Raw genomic sequence first — 17412 nt, forward strand, 5'->3', positions numbered from 1 at the left:
GTCTATGTATCTGTTGTTGTACCAGTACCAGGCTGTCTTGACTACCATGGAAGTATAATAGGCCCTAAAATCAGGTAGTGTAAGGCCTCCCTCCCACTTTGTTCTTCTTCTTGAGTAATGCTTTATTTATTCGGGGCCTCTTACCTTTCCATATGAAGTTAGTGATTTGTTTCTCCATCTCATTAAAAAATGCTGCTGGAATTTGGATTGGGATTGCACTGTATCTGTAGACTGCTTTGGGTAGAACTGACGTTGTCACTATGTTGAGTCTACCTATCCATGAGCAAGGTATATTTTTCCACTTAGCAGATCTCTTTTAGTTTCTTGCAGTAGTGTCTTGTAGTTTTCTCTGTAAATATCTTTTACATCTCTGGTTAGATTTATTCCTAAGTATTTTATCTTCTTGGGGGCTATTTTTTTGGTGTAATATTATCCTTTTTTTTTTACATATTGATATCTGTTTCCCTATTTTCAGTGTTTTAGCTTTGATGTATTTTCGATTTCCATATCTGAGTCAATATCTGGTTGCTTTGTCCTGTGTTCCAGTCTTGCGTTGTTAGCTGGTGTTACTGATTATCTAACCGTAGGACTCCCTTTAGTATTTCCTGTAATTTTGGTTTGGTTTTTGCAAATTCCCTGAACTTCTGTTTATCTGGAAATGCCCTAATTTCACCATCATATTTGAGAGACAGTTTTGCTGATATATAACTCTTGGCTGACAGTTATTTTCCTTCAAGGCTTTAAATATGTCATCCCATTGCCTTCTAGCCTGCATGGTTTCTGCTGAGTAGTCCGAGCTTATTCTAATTGACTCTCCTTTGTAGATGACTTTTCTTTTATCCTGAGCCGCTCTTAAAATTCTCTCTTTAACTTTGGTTTTGGTAAGTTTCATTATAATATGTCTTGGTGACTTTCTTTTGGGATCTACCTTATGTGGGGTTTAATGAGCATCTTGGACAAATATCTTCTCATCTTTCATGATAGCAGGGAAGTTTTCTGTCAACAAATCTTCAACAATTTTCTCTGTATTTCCTGTTATCCCCCCTGTTCTGGTACTCCAATCACTCGTAGGTTATTTCTCTTGATAGAGTCCCACATGACTCTTAGAGTTTCTTCATTTTTTTAAATTCTTTTATCTGATTTTTCCTCATATAAGTTGGCATCAAGAGCTTTACCTTCAATGTCACTAATTCTAACTTCTACTGCCTCAATTCTGCTCCTATGACTTTCTATTGAGTTGTCTAATTCTGAAATTTTATTGTTAATCTTCCGGATTTCTGATTGCTGTCTCTCTATTGATTCTTCCAGCCTACTGAATTTGGCATTATGTTCTTGAATAACTTTTTTAAGTTCCACTACTACTGTGTCTGAATGTTCCCTGGATGTTTATGCATTCTGTCGAATTTCCTTTCTTATCTCTAGAAGAGTTCTGTATATTAATCTTTTGTATTCTGCCTCTGGTAATTCCAAGAAGTTCTCTTCCTCCAGAGAATTTACTGATTCTTTATTTTGGGGGCTTGCTGAAGCCATCATGGACTGCCTCTTTATGTGAGTTGATATTGACTGTTGTCTCTGAGCCATCAATAATTTATTATAATTTTATTTTGTATTTGCTTAGTGAGACCTAGCTTCTTATTTTGTTTTGTTTTGATATGCCCAAATAGACTGCTCGTGTGCACTAGTTTGATTTTTGACACCTTTGGATCTCTAATGTCCTGTCACCACATAGTTAGTTCTGCAACTAAGTATGTGCACACAGGAGTCCGTTAAATTTTCCTATATGGGTTCAGCTTGGGTGTTCAGGCAGTCGGTCACCAAGTGTGTGATGCAGGCTCTCACCCCCAGTCCTAGAGAGGCATGGGTGATTGGTGCAGGCATTGGACTCTGGCTGTGGTCAGGGATCACGCGCTGAGCCAGGCAGGGGGCTGACGGCTGCCCCTGAGAGTCTGAAAGGAAAGCATGTCCCTATTCTCTAGGGTGAGTAGGTAGGTGAGTCTTGCAGCCAGACTAAAAGCACCCCACTCTGTTGGCTGTAAAGACTCGAGGGCACCACTTTTTCTTGAACTTCTGTAGCAGGTGACTAGGCCCTTTAGGTGCTACCACCAGTCCTCCAGACCCTGCTGCGGATCTATAAAAGTGACTACTTAAGGGACAGGGCTGTTTTGAGGGTCCAAATCTGCCCGGTCACAGCTGAAGCAGTTGAAGTTAATCTTCAGATGTTTGCCCTGTTGTACTGTAGCAGTGAGGACTAACGCTGTTGAGATGGGTCCCCACAAGTCTATACAGGGGTGTAAGGCACTCAGAGTCTGCGGACCCCTGATACCTGTGGCCAGTAAAGGAGCTGTGCCAACCCTGTGTTCCTGGCCTACAGGAGCCAGCAGCTTATTTGTTCCCTCTCCAAGGCCAGAAGAATGGGTCAGGGTGCCTTTTGGGATCTACTTCCAACCCAGCAGACTCCCGGTGCAGAGCGCGGGGAGGAGTTAAAAGGGAGAGAGGTTTTTCCCAAATGGTTTTTTTTTTTTTTTAATCCCTGCGAAATGGTGCACTCATGTACTTATCCTAGCCTCTTGGGAGCTGCTCTTCACTGGTTCGGAGTGTCCAAGCAGAATCTCTGCTGCCGCGTCTCTCTCAATGTGGAAACTGCTTACCGAGCGCGTGCACAGCACAGCTGTTCGCCTGCTTCACCGCGGACCAGCATGGCTGCTGTGCCGCAGTTTTGCCGCCGCGGCTCTAGCCCTCCTCACCTCTTCCAAACGGTCTCCCTCTCCTGTATCACTCAGATGGATTTCTTAACCTTGCCTTGTTCAGGGCTGCCAGATATTCACATAGAATCAAATCACTTATTTTTCCAGGTCTTTGTTGTAAGAGGGATATAGGAAGCGTCTAACTACTCTGCCGTGTTGACCACGCCCTCCCCCAGCAGTTGAGCTCTTAACCACTATGCTACCAGGGCCCCAACCACTTAGGATAACAATTTACTGAGCCCTTTTTCAAGTGTCTTACTTTATTCTTATAACAATCCCTTAAAATAAGTATAATTATCTCTATTTTATAGATGAAGGCACTGAGGCCCAGAGCTTAAGTAGCTCAAAGTCACACAACTAGTAAGGTAGCAGAGCCAATTTCAATTTTGACCTGATTTCCAAGTTTATAGGTGAGGACGGCCTCAAAGATAATGGGAGGCTATTATTTTTCCTGGACTCTGAAAGCCAGAAGAATCTTCCCAAGCTTCTCTGGTCCAATAAACCATCTAAGGCAGATGGATTAGAGATCTAGGTTTCTGGTTCTTGTTTTAAGTCCCTACTAGAGCAAGAGGGTCTTCTGTTTGACCAACTCAGCTCTCTCATATTGCCATTCAAGCCATCTCCTGTTACGTGGATCATTCTTCCAATCTGTTTCTTCCTCCAGGTCATAGATGATAAAGGCGATATCCTGCCCCCCGGCATAGAAGGAGACATAGGCGTCAGAGTCAAACCCATTAAGCCTATAGGCATTTTCTCTGGCTATGTGGTGAGAAACTTGTTCTCTGCTCCCTCTGTTCCCCGTAGGTATGGGGGTTCTGAGAGGGATGACAAGGGTCCCAAAGTCATGGATCTCCCAAAAGGTATTAGCAAGACATGGGGGCAAGGGGAGGGTCCAGCATCCAAGAATAAGGGCTTTGCTAAGGGAGAAGAGAATGGCTATTCACCCTTTACTGTCCTTAGCCTGCCACTAAAATCCCACTGTATTTCCTATAGCCCTTGGCCTATGCCAGTGGGTCTTACACTTGGTTTAACTGGGAATCTTTTCAAAATCATGATACACACGCTCTGCTCTAGAACAGGGTGTCTCAACCTTTTCTCTAGCTTCCTCTTCTACCGCCAAGCATCCTGTTTCATACCAGAAAGCTTATTGCCCCTGAACTATATATATGACTGGGTTCCCCCAGGGGCAACCCTGCTGTCTTCCCCAAATATCATTCCCCTGCTTTAGAGCTGCATGAGGCACTTTACACCGAGTCTTCACCATCAAGTTGGAGGCATCCCTGTCTCCAGATCCTGAAACGTTAGAGATAGAAGATTCTCAAGTCTAGCTACCTCATTTTACAGGGAGGATGGTGAAGCCAGAGACTCACCCAAGTCCACACTGCTAGATGGTGGTCCGGGAAGATCTCAAACACATTCTTTCTAACCTCAAGAGAATTAAATAATAAATCCAATAATAGTAGTTGTATTGAATGCTTATTATATGGCAAGCACTGCCATAAGCACCTCACATACATATTTAATCCTCCCAACTACCTTATGAGGTCTTTGAAGCCAAACTGCTTGAGTTCAAAACCTTACTTAAGTTTTTGTGCAAGTCAGTAATCTCTTGTGCCTCAGTTTACTCATCTATAAAATGATATTGCATAACATTATTGTGGGTTGCTGTTAGGTGCCATCGAGTCAGTTCCAACTCATAGTCACCTTATATATAATAGAATGAAATGTTGCTCGGTCCTGTGCCATCTTCACAATCATTGCTATGTTTGAGCCCATTGTTGCAGCCACTGTGTCAATCCGTCTCGTTGAGGGTATTATGGTTGGTACGCCTTGATATTTGCAAAACACTTACTTAGAACAGTGTTTGGCACTTAGAAAGCGCTGCATAAGAGTGTATTAAATAAAAAGAAAGGAGGTAAATCCAAATTACTTCCATCCTACGGATGAGGAAAACTGAGCCTTAGAGATCCTGGCATAGCCCACACTGTACACTTCTCCGAGCATTTGGTGTGCACTGTCCCACTCTATTCTCACATGCCAGGGAGGTAGCCAAATCATGGGATTCTCCCCATTTGGCAGACAAGGAAACAGACTCAGAGGGGTTGGCAGATTAACTTAAGGTCGCAGAGTTAATGCCAGCAGGGGCTGCATGATGACCAGGACAAAGTGTCAAGCTGGTGGTCAAGAGATTCGGCTTTTGGTCTTAGCTCTGCCATCTATAATGGCTGTTTGGTCTTCAAGAAACTTCTTGATCTCTTTGATCTTCAATCCCACATCTTCCAAATGAAGGAACTCGACTAAGAATTCTCTATGCTGCCGTCTAATCCTGTTACTGAACACAAGTCTGAGCCCACTGCCCTACACCAGGATACTGGGCAAGATGAAAAGAAGCATTCACAAGGGGCTAACCACCAGCCTTTTCACTGCTCACAGACAAGTGTGTCAGCTGAATAGAGGGGCGTAATCATTGTAGAAATATGTGCTGTGGTCAAGGACCTGAGGGTTTGCTAGTATAACTCTAGAAGTTTCAAATCTGATAAACAGCGAAGGAAAATCCCTAATCAACCTTGGTACCCTTGAGTGGTATCACGGAGTGAAGCAGGAGTTAGACTGGCCATTAAAGAGAAGGTGGAATCAGTTGGGGAAATGCCCGAGAACGTGAAGTGAATGAATGCATCAATACTATCCATCAGTCTAGACGCAGGGGAGTAGATGAGAGATGCTGGGTGGAGTAACAGGAATAAAGGGGGAAGATACAATTCCCCTGGGGGCTGGGGTTCATGGTTTCAGGGCAGGTCCACCATGTGCAGTTGTTTAAGTTATAAAATGCACAACCAGCACATCTGTATGGCCCTGGGACAGGGGATTTAGACCTTGCAGTCACAACAGCTCTATTGTTCTGTGGTCACCAGGACAACCCCAAGAAGACAGCAGCCAACATTCGAGGAGATTTTTGGCTCCTGGGAGACCGGGGAATCAAGGATCAAGATGGCTATTTCCAGTTCTTGGGGCGGGCAGATGATATCATTAACTCCAGTGGGTGAGCTTGGTTTCTGGGCTGGGAAAGGAATCTGTGTTGATACCCAGCTGGCTCTAGACTTTTGGGCTGGCCTAGAGGTTGAGTGTTCAATATGATGTCCTTCTACAGGTACCGGATTGGGCCCTCAGAGGTGGAGAATGCACTGATGGAGCACCCTGCTGTGGCTGAGACAGCTGTGGTCAGCAGCCCAGATCCCATCAGAGGAGAGGTAAAGAGGGAGAGCAGCCTGGTGTGAAGGGGTGGTATGATTAGGAAGACAAGGGCAGTGTAGCACAGTGGTTAAGAGCAAGGACTCTGGACCTAGACAGCATGGGTTCAAATCTTGGCTCTGACACTTACTAGCTGTATGACCATGGGCAAGCTACTTAACCACTCTGAGCCTCAGTTTCCCCTCTGTGAGATGAGGATAATAATAATTACTACTTCATAGTGTTGCTGTAGGGATTAAATGTGTTAATATGTATAAAGTGCTTGGAACACAGTTTGGCACACAGCAAGTCCTATATCAGGTCTATTATTATGAGGTTCCAGGGACTCTGTCCTGCTGTTTGGTATTTGAATCAGAATCTGATCCTTGACCAGGAGAACAGAGGAGGGATTTAAGCCAAAAGATAGAACCCTTGAGCCATGGGCTCATAGTAAGAAGAAGGGGAAGAAGAACTCCTAGAATACTAGGGTTATAGAAATATGCTGATGTAGAGGCTAATGGAACTGGGTATGTGTGTAGGGAAAGGTTGAGGTGAAGAGGTGTGGATGAATGTCAAAGCACATTTCTGCAGTGTCTAAGCTTGGCAAGATCACACCTCTGGCAGGGATGGGCTATACGAGCCAGGGAAATCATGAGCCACTAGACAAACCGAGCCCAAACCAGGCTCAGTCTGCCAGGCACTGAGCTAAGCCATACTGTACATGATCTCATTTAATACCCCATGAATTAAGTATGACAATTTTATCTTCATTTTACAGATGGCAAACTGTAGTTCGTTGTTGCTGTTGCTGTTGTTATTAGATGCCATTGAGTCAGTTTTTTCAACTCGTAGAGACGCCATGTGACAGAGACACAAGCCCCATAGGGTTTTCTTGGCTGTAATCTTTACAGATGCAGATTACCAGATCTTTCTTCTGCAGAACCCCTGGGTGGGTTCAAACCACCAACCTTTCGGTTAGCAGCCGAGCACTTAATCACTGTGCTACTAGACTCCTTAAACTTTAGTTTAGAGTGGTTAAATACATTGTCTAGGTTCATGGTGCTCAACTTTTATTTTTCCCCTTCTCTCCCTATATCTAGTTTCCCCCCATTGCTTTCTTTTGCCTTGAGTTTTGGGGAGATCCTGGTCTCAATCTGAAGTCCCACTTGCCCACCCAATAAGCCATCTGAGAGAGAGTTGAAATCTCAGTCATTCTTATTCCCAACTCCTCCTTTCCCCTTTACCAGATGGAGGGTATTGAGGGGGTATAAAGGCGGTAGCTGTGGCAGAAAACTTATCACTGATTTTGCAGCGTCATAGAAAATGATGAAGCACTCTGACCCTATGTGTTTTGTCCCTCATCTCCGCTGCAGGTGGTGAAGGCATTTGTGGTCCTGGCCCCAGAGTTCTTGTCTCGTGACCAGCACCAGCTCACCAAGGAGCTGCAGCAGCACGTGAAGAAAGTGACAGCCCCGTACAAGTACCCGAGGAAGGTGAGGCCTCTCAGCTCCCATGCTCCCCCAAACTTGGGAGAGGAGACCGAGTTCTTATCTCATACTTCTCTTCTTCAGACTAAGGGTAAGACCCCTAGTTATACATGACTATGACCTAGAAAGCCCAAAAGGACAATCCAGCACCTGTCTAGATGCCTAAAACATAGCCTCAGCTTTTGGCTCGCTCTGAATTAAAAGTCTGATGCTCCCATGGAAACAAGTTGTAGCCAATGCCTGGTCTGTATTCCCACTCTCTGCACTGAGGTCCTGCTAGATTATTCAGGATTCTCTTAGTGGCAAGTGACAGAAATCCAACTTGAAGCTTATGGCTCACACAACCAAAAAGTCCATGAGGGATGGCGGGTGAAGCTTCAGTCATGGCTGGCCCCAGGTGTTCAAACGATGTGTTCTCGGTTGTCTCTTTCACCCCTTGACTCTCCTTCTTTCAGGATTGGCTTCATTTCTTGAAATGCTCTCCCTTTGTGGTGGCCCGCAGCAGCTCCAAGCAGACATTTTTAGCAGCTTAGCAAAACCCTGTAGCAAAAGACCATCTTTTTCTCCAAAAGTCTTTGGGCTGATTATCATTGAACCAACTTAGGCCACGTATGCATCATTAAACAAATCCCTGTAAGGAAGGGAGGGATTAGAGCACTTTGATTGGCCAGCTCTAGGTCATGTGGCCACCCCTGGAGACAGTGCACTCAGGCTGGGAGAAGGGCTTTCCTACAGGCATCGCGGGGATTGTGCGAGGGAAAGGTGGTTCCTCAAGAGAAAATGGAAACTCTCCTACCAGAAAGGGCAAAAGCACAGAATCCACTAAGTCTGTTTTCACTCTGGGCAGAGAACTAAAGCACAGGGGTTGACTGGATGGAGGGGCCTAGTTGTTGGAGTTAGATATGAGATAGGAGCTTGCCTTGGGAAGAGGAAAAAAATATTTTTGAGTGTGAGGTAGAAGAGGAGAGCAGCCATGTTACGTCTAGAGCCCTCCAGATTCTCACAGAACCCACATCTTCACTGACCCTTTGTCAGCACAGGCTGACCATCACAGGTGGGTTCCCTGTGAAGCAAACCCTGAGAAGGATATCAACATGCAAGAGATTTTTTAGGGTGTCTTCTGGGGATTAACATCTGGAGAAGAGAAGGGAAGAGAGCAGGACTAGGCAGAGGGTAAAGCTGCACTATGATCCACTCTCAGGGTAGGCCTCGGCCAACTCCACAGGGAGTTGTGAAGTTAGGATGACCCATCAGAGTCGTCTTTAGTTGGGGTAAGGGAGCGGGATAAAGCCTCATGTAGAACAGCATGGATGCAGGCTGCCCTGGGTAGGGGGCTTGACCTGGGGAAGGCAGCTTTCCTCAGCTGAGGCACTCCCCAGAGGGGCCTGGCACATCTACAGATGAATGGATAAACAAAATGTGGTAGATACATACAGTGGACTATTACTCCGCCATGAAGTGGAATGAAGTCCTGGTAAATGCCACACCATGGATGAACCTTGAAAACATCATGCTGAGTGAAATAAGTCAGTCACAAAAGGACAAATACTATATGATCTCACTAATATGAAATAAGGAAATATATAGAAACCAAAGATCGTTAGTGGTTACAGAGAGAGGGAGGGAGGGGGAAAGAGGGAGTTTTTTCTTAGGGGGCATTGAACTTATGTTAATGGTGGTGGAATGATTTGGAAAAGGATAGCAAGAATATTACACAACTTGAATGTAATCAATGTCACTGAATTAGACATGTAGAAATTGTTGAACTGGCATATGTTTTGTTGTGTATATTTTCATCACAATAAAAAAAAGTAGGGGATTCTGGCAGTGGGGGAGAAAGTGTTTCATTCCTGCAGGAGAATCTGGATAGCACATCACAGAGTCCGCTACACAGATTCTCAGCCTTCAACTGACAGCAAGGCAGCATGGCAATGTCTCTGGACTCCGACTGTTAAGTTCAAATTCCACCTCCACTACCTACTCAACAAGTTCTGTGCCTTAATGTTACCCCTTCAGAGGGTTGTTAAGAGGATGAGTTAAAATTTGTAAGGCATAAGGTGCTTAGAAGAGTGACTGGTACACAATAAGCATATAATAAGTACTTTTAAATGATATTATGATCATCTGATTTCCCAAGAAATCCAATCACACCAAGCATACTATGGATTTTAAAGTGTAACTGAATATTTTGGAGGGCCAAGTGAAGGGATCACACATTAACATAAACAGAACAAAAATCCTCACAACTGGAACAATAAGCAACATCATGATGAGTGGAGAAAAGATTGAAGTTATCAAGGATTTCATTTTACTTGGATCCACATTCAAAGCCCATGGAAGCAGCAGTCAAGAAATCAAACGACATATTGCACTGGACAAATCTGCTGCAAAAGACCTCTTTAAAGTGTTAAAAGGCAAAGATGTTTTGTTGAGGACCAAGGTGCACCTGACCCAAGCCATGGTATTTTCAATCACCTCATATGCATGCAAAAGCTGGACAATGAATAAGGAAGAACAAAGAAGAATTGATGCATTTGAATTATAGTGCTGGCAAAGAATATTGAATATACCATGGACTGCCAGAAGAATGAACAAATCTCTCTTGGGAGAAGTGGAGCCAGAAAGTTCCTTAGAAGCAAGGATGGCGAGATTTCGTCTCACATACTTTGGACATGTTATCAGGAGGAACCAGTCCCTGGAGAAGGACATCACACTTGGTAAAGTGGAGGGTCAGCAAAAAGAGGAAGACTTTCAACGAGATGAACTGGCAAAGTGGCTGCAACGATGGGCCCAAACACAACAATGATTGTGAGGATGGCACAGGACCAGACAGTGTTTTGTTCTGTTGTACACAGGGTTGCTATGAGTGGGAACCGACTCAACAGCACCTAACAACAACAACAAGTGAAGGGATCCTATCACACAATATAAAGTGTGTTACTCAAATATTCCCAGTTGATGTGTCTCTTCCTACAAGTCTCTCCTCTAGGATGCCTCATCCAGTGGGTTCTTTCCACCTCCCCTCTCCTTCCACCAAGCTCAGCTTCTGCTCCCTTCTTTATGATTCAGAGTAGCTTCCTTCTTAGTATAATACCTGGCTCTCCCTTGTGGCTTCCTTCTATCCCTCTGTCAATTCCACAGGTTGGCAAACTTTATTTGTAAAAAGCAAGGAAGTAACTATTTCAGACTGTGTGAGCCATAGAGTTTTTGTCTCAACTACTCAACTCCACCTTTGTAGCACAAAAGCAGCCACAGACAATACATAATGAATGAGCATCATTGTGTTCCAATAAAACTTTATTTAAAAAAACAGGCAGAGGGCTGGATTTTGCCCTCAGGCCATAGTTTTCCAGTCCCTGTGCTATACCATTATGGTTTTAACAAACTCTCTCTTCAATAAAGTTAGTCTTGCCTTATGGAAGAGCTCTCACATCAGCTGCTAAGAAGACCCTTTTTCCACATAATTATTCCTATTGTTATTATCTTCATTAAAAGCCAATGCCCTGGAAAGCTGAGCCGTATAACTGAAAGCTTCAGTGAATTGTCTTTATCATCCATATCTTAGGACTCAGGAATATTAAGGATAGAGGATCCCCAACCACAGATATTCCTCTTGTCAAGTGAGAAAACTGAAGTCTGAGGGATTTTATAATTTTGCCAAGGGCACATAGACAGGAAGTAGCTGAGATGGAACTCATAACCAGGTTTCCTGACTCTTAGATGTCTACTTTCTCTAGTCCAAATTAATAACCACAGCTAATATTTTTTGAGTGCTTGTTCCATGCCAAGAACTTAGCCTAAATAATCTTATTTGATCCTCATTACAAACCAGTGAGGTTGTTATTATCCTCCAGTTTACTCAGTGGGGAACCTGAGTCTCAGAAAGGCAAGTGACTTATCTAAAGTCAGTTAAGTGGTAGAGGGTAGCCTGGAGCATAGTCTGATGTCAAAGCTCAGGGGTCTGGCCACTATGCCATGCTCATCCATATGCTGCTCCTCTTCCATCCTAGAGTATGTCAAAGACCTATTGACTTGACTTCATGACCAGTTATAGACAACCTCTTGTTCTTGTCCCAGAGTACTTTATGATGTTTCTTATTGCATAAGGTGCTGCCTTACGAGTATTCCAGGCTCAGTCCTCACTCTCTTGGAGTCTCTAAGCTTAAGAGCTTCCCTTCACCTCAGAACAGTTCCTCTGTAAACTTCAACCCCACTGGGGACACTGATGACCCACCTGGACTGATCTTTCTCAACAGATGGAATTTGTCTCAGACCTTCCCAAGACCATCACAGGAAAAATCCAGTGGGCAAAGCTTCGAGACAAGGAGTGGAAGAATTCTGGGCGAGTCCGGACCCAGTGAGCGTAGCAGGATGCTTTTTATTGTGTCCTCCCCTTCCGTTTCCTTTGGGTCCTCTCCCACCCACTGCAGATGAGCTTCTTTAGATTAGGGCATGCATCTGATTTTTCTTTGTCTTTTCCTGTTTATTAGCACAAAACCATATCATGTGAGATGCTGAAAGAAGGAAGGGAGAAAGGAAGAGAAAGGGAGAATGGAGAGAGAAAAAGGAAAGGAAAAAATAGAGAAAGATTCAAACAACAAGAAAAAAGCAATTGAGAAAGAAGGAAGGAAGGGAAGGAGGGAGAGAGGAAGAAAGGAGGGAAGAGAGAGAGAGATGGAGGGAGGGAGGGGGGGAACTTGGAGAGAAATAATTAGAAGAAGGGAAAGAGAGTGAGAAGGGAGAATGAGAAATAAATGGGAAAAAAAAGAAAGAAAAGTGTCTCAGTCATCTAGTGCTACTCTAACAGGAATACCACAAGTGGATGGTTTTAATAAGGACAAATTTATTCTCTCACAGTCCAGTAAGCTACAAGTCCAAATTCAGGGCGTCAGCTCCAGGAGAATGCTTTCTCCATTGACTCTGGAGGAAGGTCTGTGTCATCAGTCTTCCCTTGGTCTGGGAGCTTTCCCACGCAGGAACCCCAGGTCCAAAGGACGTACTCCACTCCCGGCACTGCTTTCTTGGTATGAGGTTCCGCTTTTCTGTTTGCTTCCCTTTCTTTTCATCTCTTGTAAGGTAAAAAGGTGGTGCAGGCCAACACCCTAGGGAAACTCCCTTTGGATTGGATCAGGCATGTGACCTGGCTAAGGGTGCTGTTACAATTCCACCTTAACCCTCTAACATAAAATTACAATCACAAAATGGAGGCCAACCACAAAATTCCGGGAATCATGGCCCAGCCAAATTGATACATACATTTTTGAGGGGACATAATTCAAACCATGACAAAAAGAGATAAATTAAAATAGTAAGAGGGATAGAAAGAAAAAGATGGAAGAAAAGAAAGGTCGGAGAGAGGGAGGGGAGAAGGGAGGAAAACTTAGAATTACTCCCACAGAGTGACAGAGATTCAAGCAGGAAACTGAAACTTAGAAGAAAGTCAAAGGCCATGGTGCCCTCCCTCACTCGCTGGGACAAGACCTCCTTACAAAGAGGCTTGTGTGTGGCCCCAACATTGGAGTTACCCCCAAATCACTCCAAACCTTGCAGCTATCATGACAAAAGGAGGTGGACCACCACTTAGCACCTGCCATGTGCCAGGCACTGATCTAGGGCTGTCATGAATACTATCTTGTTTTCACTTGGTGTAGCATTTACAGACCTCAGATCATAGCTGTGAGAACAGTATAAGCATCTCAAAACTGTGTCACTTCCCCATAAATCATGTTTGTAGTATTATCTACTCTCTGTACAATCAAGCAATAAAACCATTTTAAATCAAGACCCTGAGGATTATCTTTGGGGTAAACAAAGAAGGGGAAGGATGAGGCGAATGTATGTCCCCATCGGCTGTGGAAACAGGGAAACCATGGAGACAGACTGGATGGGTGGCAGTGTCAAAGGATAAATCACAGACTCAGTTTCTGGGGCCTCTTGGACCCCAGAGACCAAGGGGTCCACAAGAAGGAAGGAGGTGAGGACAATGAGGGCTTCACCTACAACCTACAAATGGAGGGTGAAACTTCTAGCAGGTTCAAGTAAGCTGGAGAAGGAAGCAAAGGATCTCTGACTCTTCTTCATAGGAATACTTAGCGATACTAACAACAACAATAATATCAACTACTTATCAAGCACTCGCCAAGTGTCAGGCACTATGCCAAGTAAACACATATATTAATCCCACTTAAAGTTCAAAATTAACCTTTGATTCAGCTACTATTATTTTCCCTCACTGTAAAAATGAGAAAACTAAGATTTGGAGAGGTTAAATGATATTTCCCAAAGTCACACAGCTGGCAAATGACAGAGCCAGGTTCTAGCATGGGCCTACTGGCCTACAACACCTTTGCTTTTAACTTCTATGACGGGGTTATGTTATCAAGTTGATGATGGAAGCAGGCGAATCTACAAGCCCAGGAACTCCAAGGATTGCCGGCTACTAGAAGCTGAAATAGACAGTGAAGAACCTCCCACACAGAGCCACACCCTGAATTTGGACTTCTAGTCTCCTGAACTGTGAGAAAATAAATTTCTGTTCTTTAAAACCATCTACTTGTGTTATTTTTGTTACAGCAGCACTAGGAAACTAAGATATAATGGAAACCCATTACCATTATCTTTAGGGGGAATCTATGCTCAATTCCCAGTATAGAATCCGTTGCCCTTCTCCCTACTCTGTCACCTTCCCCACTTGACTTGGACAAAGCAATCATAGTATTCAACCAGTACCTTTCACAAAGACTGGCTAACTGTGTCTGCCATGAAATCACCAACTCTTGTACTTCAGATAAAGATAGACAACCTCATCCTTCCTGCTTTTCTCTGGTCTTTAATACCTTGTGAGTAACTCTTTAAAACACACATAAATTCATCCACAGCGAAACACAAAATATGCACGTCTATTCTGAGTATATATTGCTGCATAACAAATTACCTCAAAATGTACTAATTTAAAACAATCATTTTATTATGCTCACAAATTCTGTGGATCTGGAATTTAGAAGGGGGATAGTGGGAATAACTATTCTGCTCCAATATGTCCAGAGTCTTAGATGGGAGGACTTGAAAGCAGAGAGTGGTGACTCAATAGCCCAAAGCAGAAGTCACCTGGAGGCTCCTTCACTCACATGGGATTTCAACTGGTGCTATTGGCTGAAACATCTACAAGGGGTCTCCTTAGGTACCTTGAACTTCCTCACAGCATGGCGGCCTTGGACTCCTTATATGACGGTTCAGGGCTACAAAGGCAATTTAAGCTATATCACCTTTTAATATCTACCCTCAGAAGCTATATAATCAATCAAAAAGCCAAAAAAACAACCCAAGAAACCTATTGCTGTCGAGTTAATTCTGATTGTAGCGACCCTATAGGACAGAGTAGAACTGTGTGCCATAGGGTTTCCAAGGAGTGGCCGGTGGATTCGAACTGCTGACTGTTTTGTTAGAAGCCAAGCTCTTAACCACTGTGCTACCAGGGCTCCACCATAATCAACCAGTTACTAATATTGACTTAGATTCAGGGGGAGATGATACAGGTTCCACCCTTCAGTGGAAAGAGTGTCAAAGAATTTGTGGACATGCCTCAAAACTGTCACAATATCTCCCCAACATAATCGTGTTCTGAGGCACCACATTCTAAATCTATATTTAGAGGAACTTTTCCCCTCTAGGAGTCCCTAGGTGGAGCAAATGGCTAAGCGCTTGACTACTAACCAAAAGGTTAGCAGTTCAAATCTAGCCAGAGGCACCAGAGAAGAAAAACCTGGCAATCTTCTTCCGAAAGGTAACAGCCTCAAACACCCTACAGAGAACAGTTCTACTCTGCAACACACTGGGTTGCTATGTGTTAGAACTGACTCGATGGCAACTGGTTTGTTTTGTTTGTTTGTTTTTCCCCTTTGATTGATCAAAGACTTCATCCTGCTGAAGATACATGCAGTTTACATTACTAAATGGAGCACTGACCATCTTAGCCAAAGGCAAGGTTTGCACACTCAGATGTCTGCAGTAGCCAGGCAAATAATCAATGAGAGAGGGCCGAAATGAGAAAGGATGGCCCAGTGTAATAACTTATAAGTGCTTATTTCATAATCTTGAGTTGTATTATTTTGACATTGATGTACTTTACATATTAAGCACAAAAGAATGCTCTTCGCTTTTATAAATGAATATGCTCTTTCCCAATTGTTCTGAGACATGAGACCTCTCTGTATCTACTTTTAGCTTTCCACTTTGAGTAGCAATATGAGTTGAAGAAATACTTTACTTTTCTTTTAATTTTAAATTTAGTAAAAGAAGAATACAAAGGCTTTCTGAGGACTGTGCCAGCAAACTGTACAAACAATTGCTAAGAGAGGTCATAGAGCCTGTGGTGGGGCAGGGCCAAGCACCTGGCCTCTACAAATCTCCCATCTGTGCCAAGTGTCCCCAGATCTTCTTTGCACCAGTCATTTTTGCCCTCTCTCCTACAGACAGTGTAGGAGACAATGCAATCTAACTAACAAAATTGACACAACAGGAGATAGCATCCCTGACACAGGAGTTGAGGTCCTTCAACATTTTTCCTAAACACAAAAGACCAGACCTCTTCCCCTGAGTACAAGAGACAGTAAACTCTAACCCTGGGGCATAGGATGCAATGCTCTAGCAACTCTTCAAAACATTAAAGAAAACGCAAGACACAGGAAGCAACATGCGTCAGCAACTCCCAGAAACAAGAAGTAATAACTGACAGGCCCCTGTGAGCCAGTATATGATGTGCATATACTGAACACTCATTAAAAAAAAAAAAAAAAAAAAAAAACCTCATTGCTGTTGCATCAATTCCGACTCATAGAGACCCCATAGGACAGAATAGAACTACCCCAAAGGGTTTCCAAGGAGTGGCTGGTAGATGTGAACTGCTGACCTTTTGGTTAACAGGCAAGCTCTTAACCACTTGCCACCAGGGCTCCAAAATATGGAACACTTCATGAATTTGAGTGTCATCCTTGCAAACACTCATTAGCTCCAGAGAATCCCCAGACTCAAATGAGGAAAGTGCATTTATGGCACAAGATGCTCTAGACTTGCTGCTATTATAGATAGATGGGAAAACTTATTGATTAGTGCCCTAGAGAAGGGAAGTCACTTCACCTACATTCAATATTATTTCAGTACCAAGTTCAAGTTGTAAAAGGACAAAAGAAGTAGTCATTGTATAACATGCTAAATAAAGGACTTGGACATCAACTGATGAGTAATGATGTAAAGTAAAGCAATGATTAGCATTAAAGTATTTTAAGGAGAGTGTCTCAGTCATCTAGTGCTGCTCCAACAGAAATACCACAAGTGGATGGCTCTACAAAGAGAAATTTATTCTCTCACAGTCCAGTAGGCTACAAGTCCAAATTCTGGGCATCAGCTCCAGGGGAACGCTTTCTCCGTTGGCTCTGGAGGAAGGTATGCGTCATCAATCTTCCATTGGTCTGGGAGCTTCTCTGAGCAGGAACCTCAAGTCCAAAGGATGCGCTCTGCTCTCAGCACTGCTTTCTTGGTGGTATGAGGTTCCCATGTGTCTCTGCTCGCTTCTCTCTTTTATATCTCAAAAGAGATTGCATTAAGACACAAATCTTATCAACCTCATCAGTATAACCTCATCACAATGAAAGAATTTATAACACATAAGGAGATCACACATAATCTCATCATAGTGATAGAGTTTACAAAACATAAGGAAATCATACCAGATAACACAATCATACAATACTGGGAATCATGACCTAGCCAAGTTGCTACACACATTTTTGGCGGACACAATTCAATCCATGAAAGAGAGCAATGAACTCAGTCAACTATGTATTTTTAAATGATTACCCTGGTAGCTGAGTGGTGAATGTATTAAAGGAGAATACTGTATGAGAAATGCTAAGAAAGAGAGTTCCTTCTTTCTTGGTGACTTAGTGACTAAGTAA

At 43.4% G+C, this 17412-nt stretch overlaps 1 protein-coding gene across 1 annotated transcript in view; it reads left to right on the top strand.

Annotated features, from left to right (window-relative positions):
• The window catches only part of LOC101343241 (acyl-coenzyme A synthetase ACSM2A, mitochondrial), a 27764-nt gene extending 15944 nt beyond the window's left edge, over positions 1–11820 (top strand). The window contains exons 9-13 of the mRNA XM_004373447.1: positions 3409–3510; positions 5657–5784; positions 5893–5992; positions 7346–7465; positions 11716–11820. Of these exons, the coding sequence (XP_004373504.1) occupies positions 3409–3510; positions 5657–5784; positions 5893–5992; positions 7346–7465; positions 11716–11820 (555 nt within the window). The remainder of the gene's footprint in view (positions 1–3408; positions 3511–5656; positions 5785–5892; positions 5993–7345; positions 7466–11715) is intronic.
• Positions 11821–17412: the final 5592 nt, after the last annotated feature.

Source organism: Trichechus manatus, unplaced genomic scaffold (genome assembly GCF_000243295.1).
Source record: "Trichechus manatus latirostris isolate Lorelei unplaced genomic scaffold, TriManLat1.0 scaffold00024, whole genome shotgun sequence".
NCBI lineage: Eukaryota > Metazoa > Chordata > Mammalia > Sirenia > Trichechidae > Trichechus > Trichechus manatus.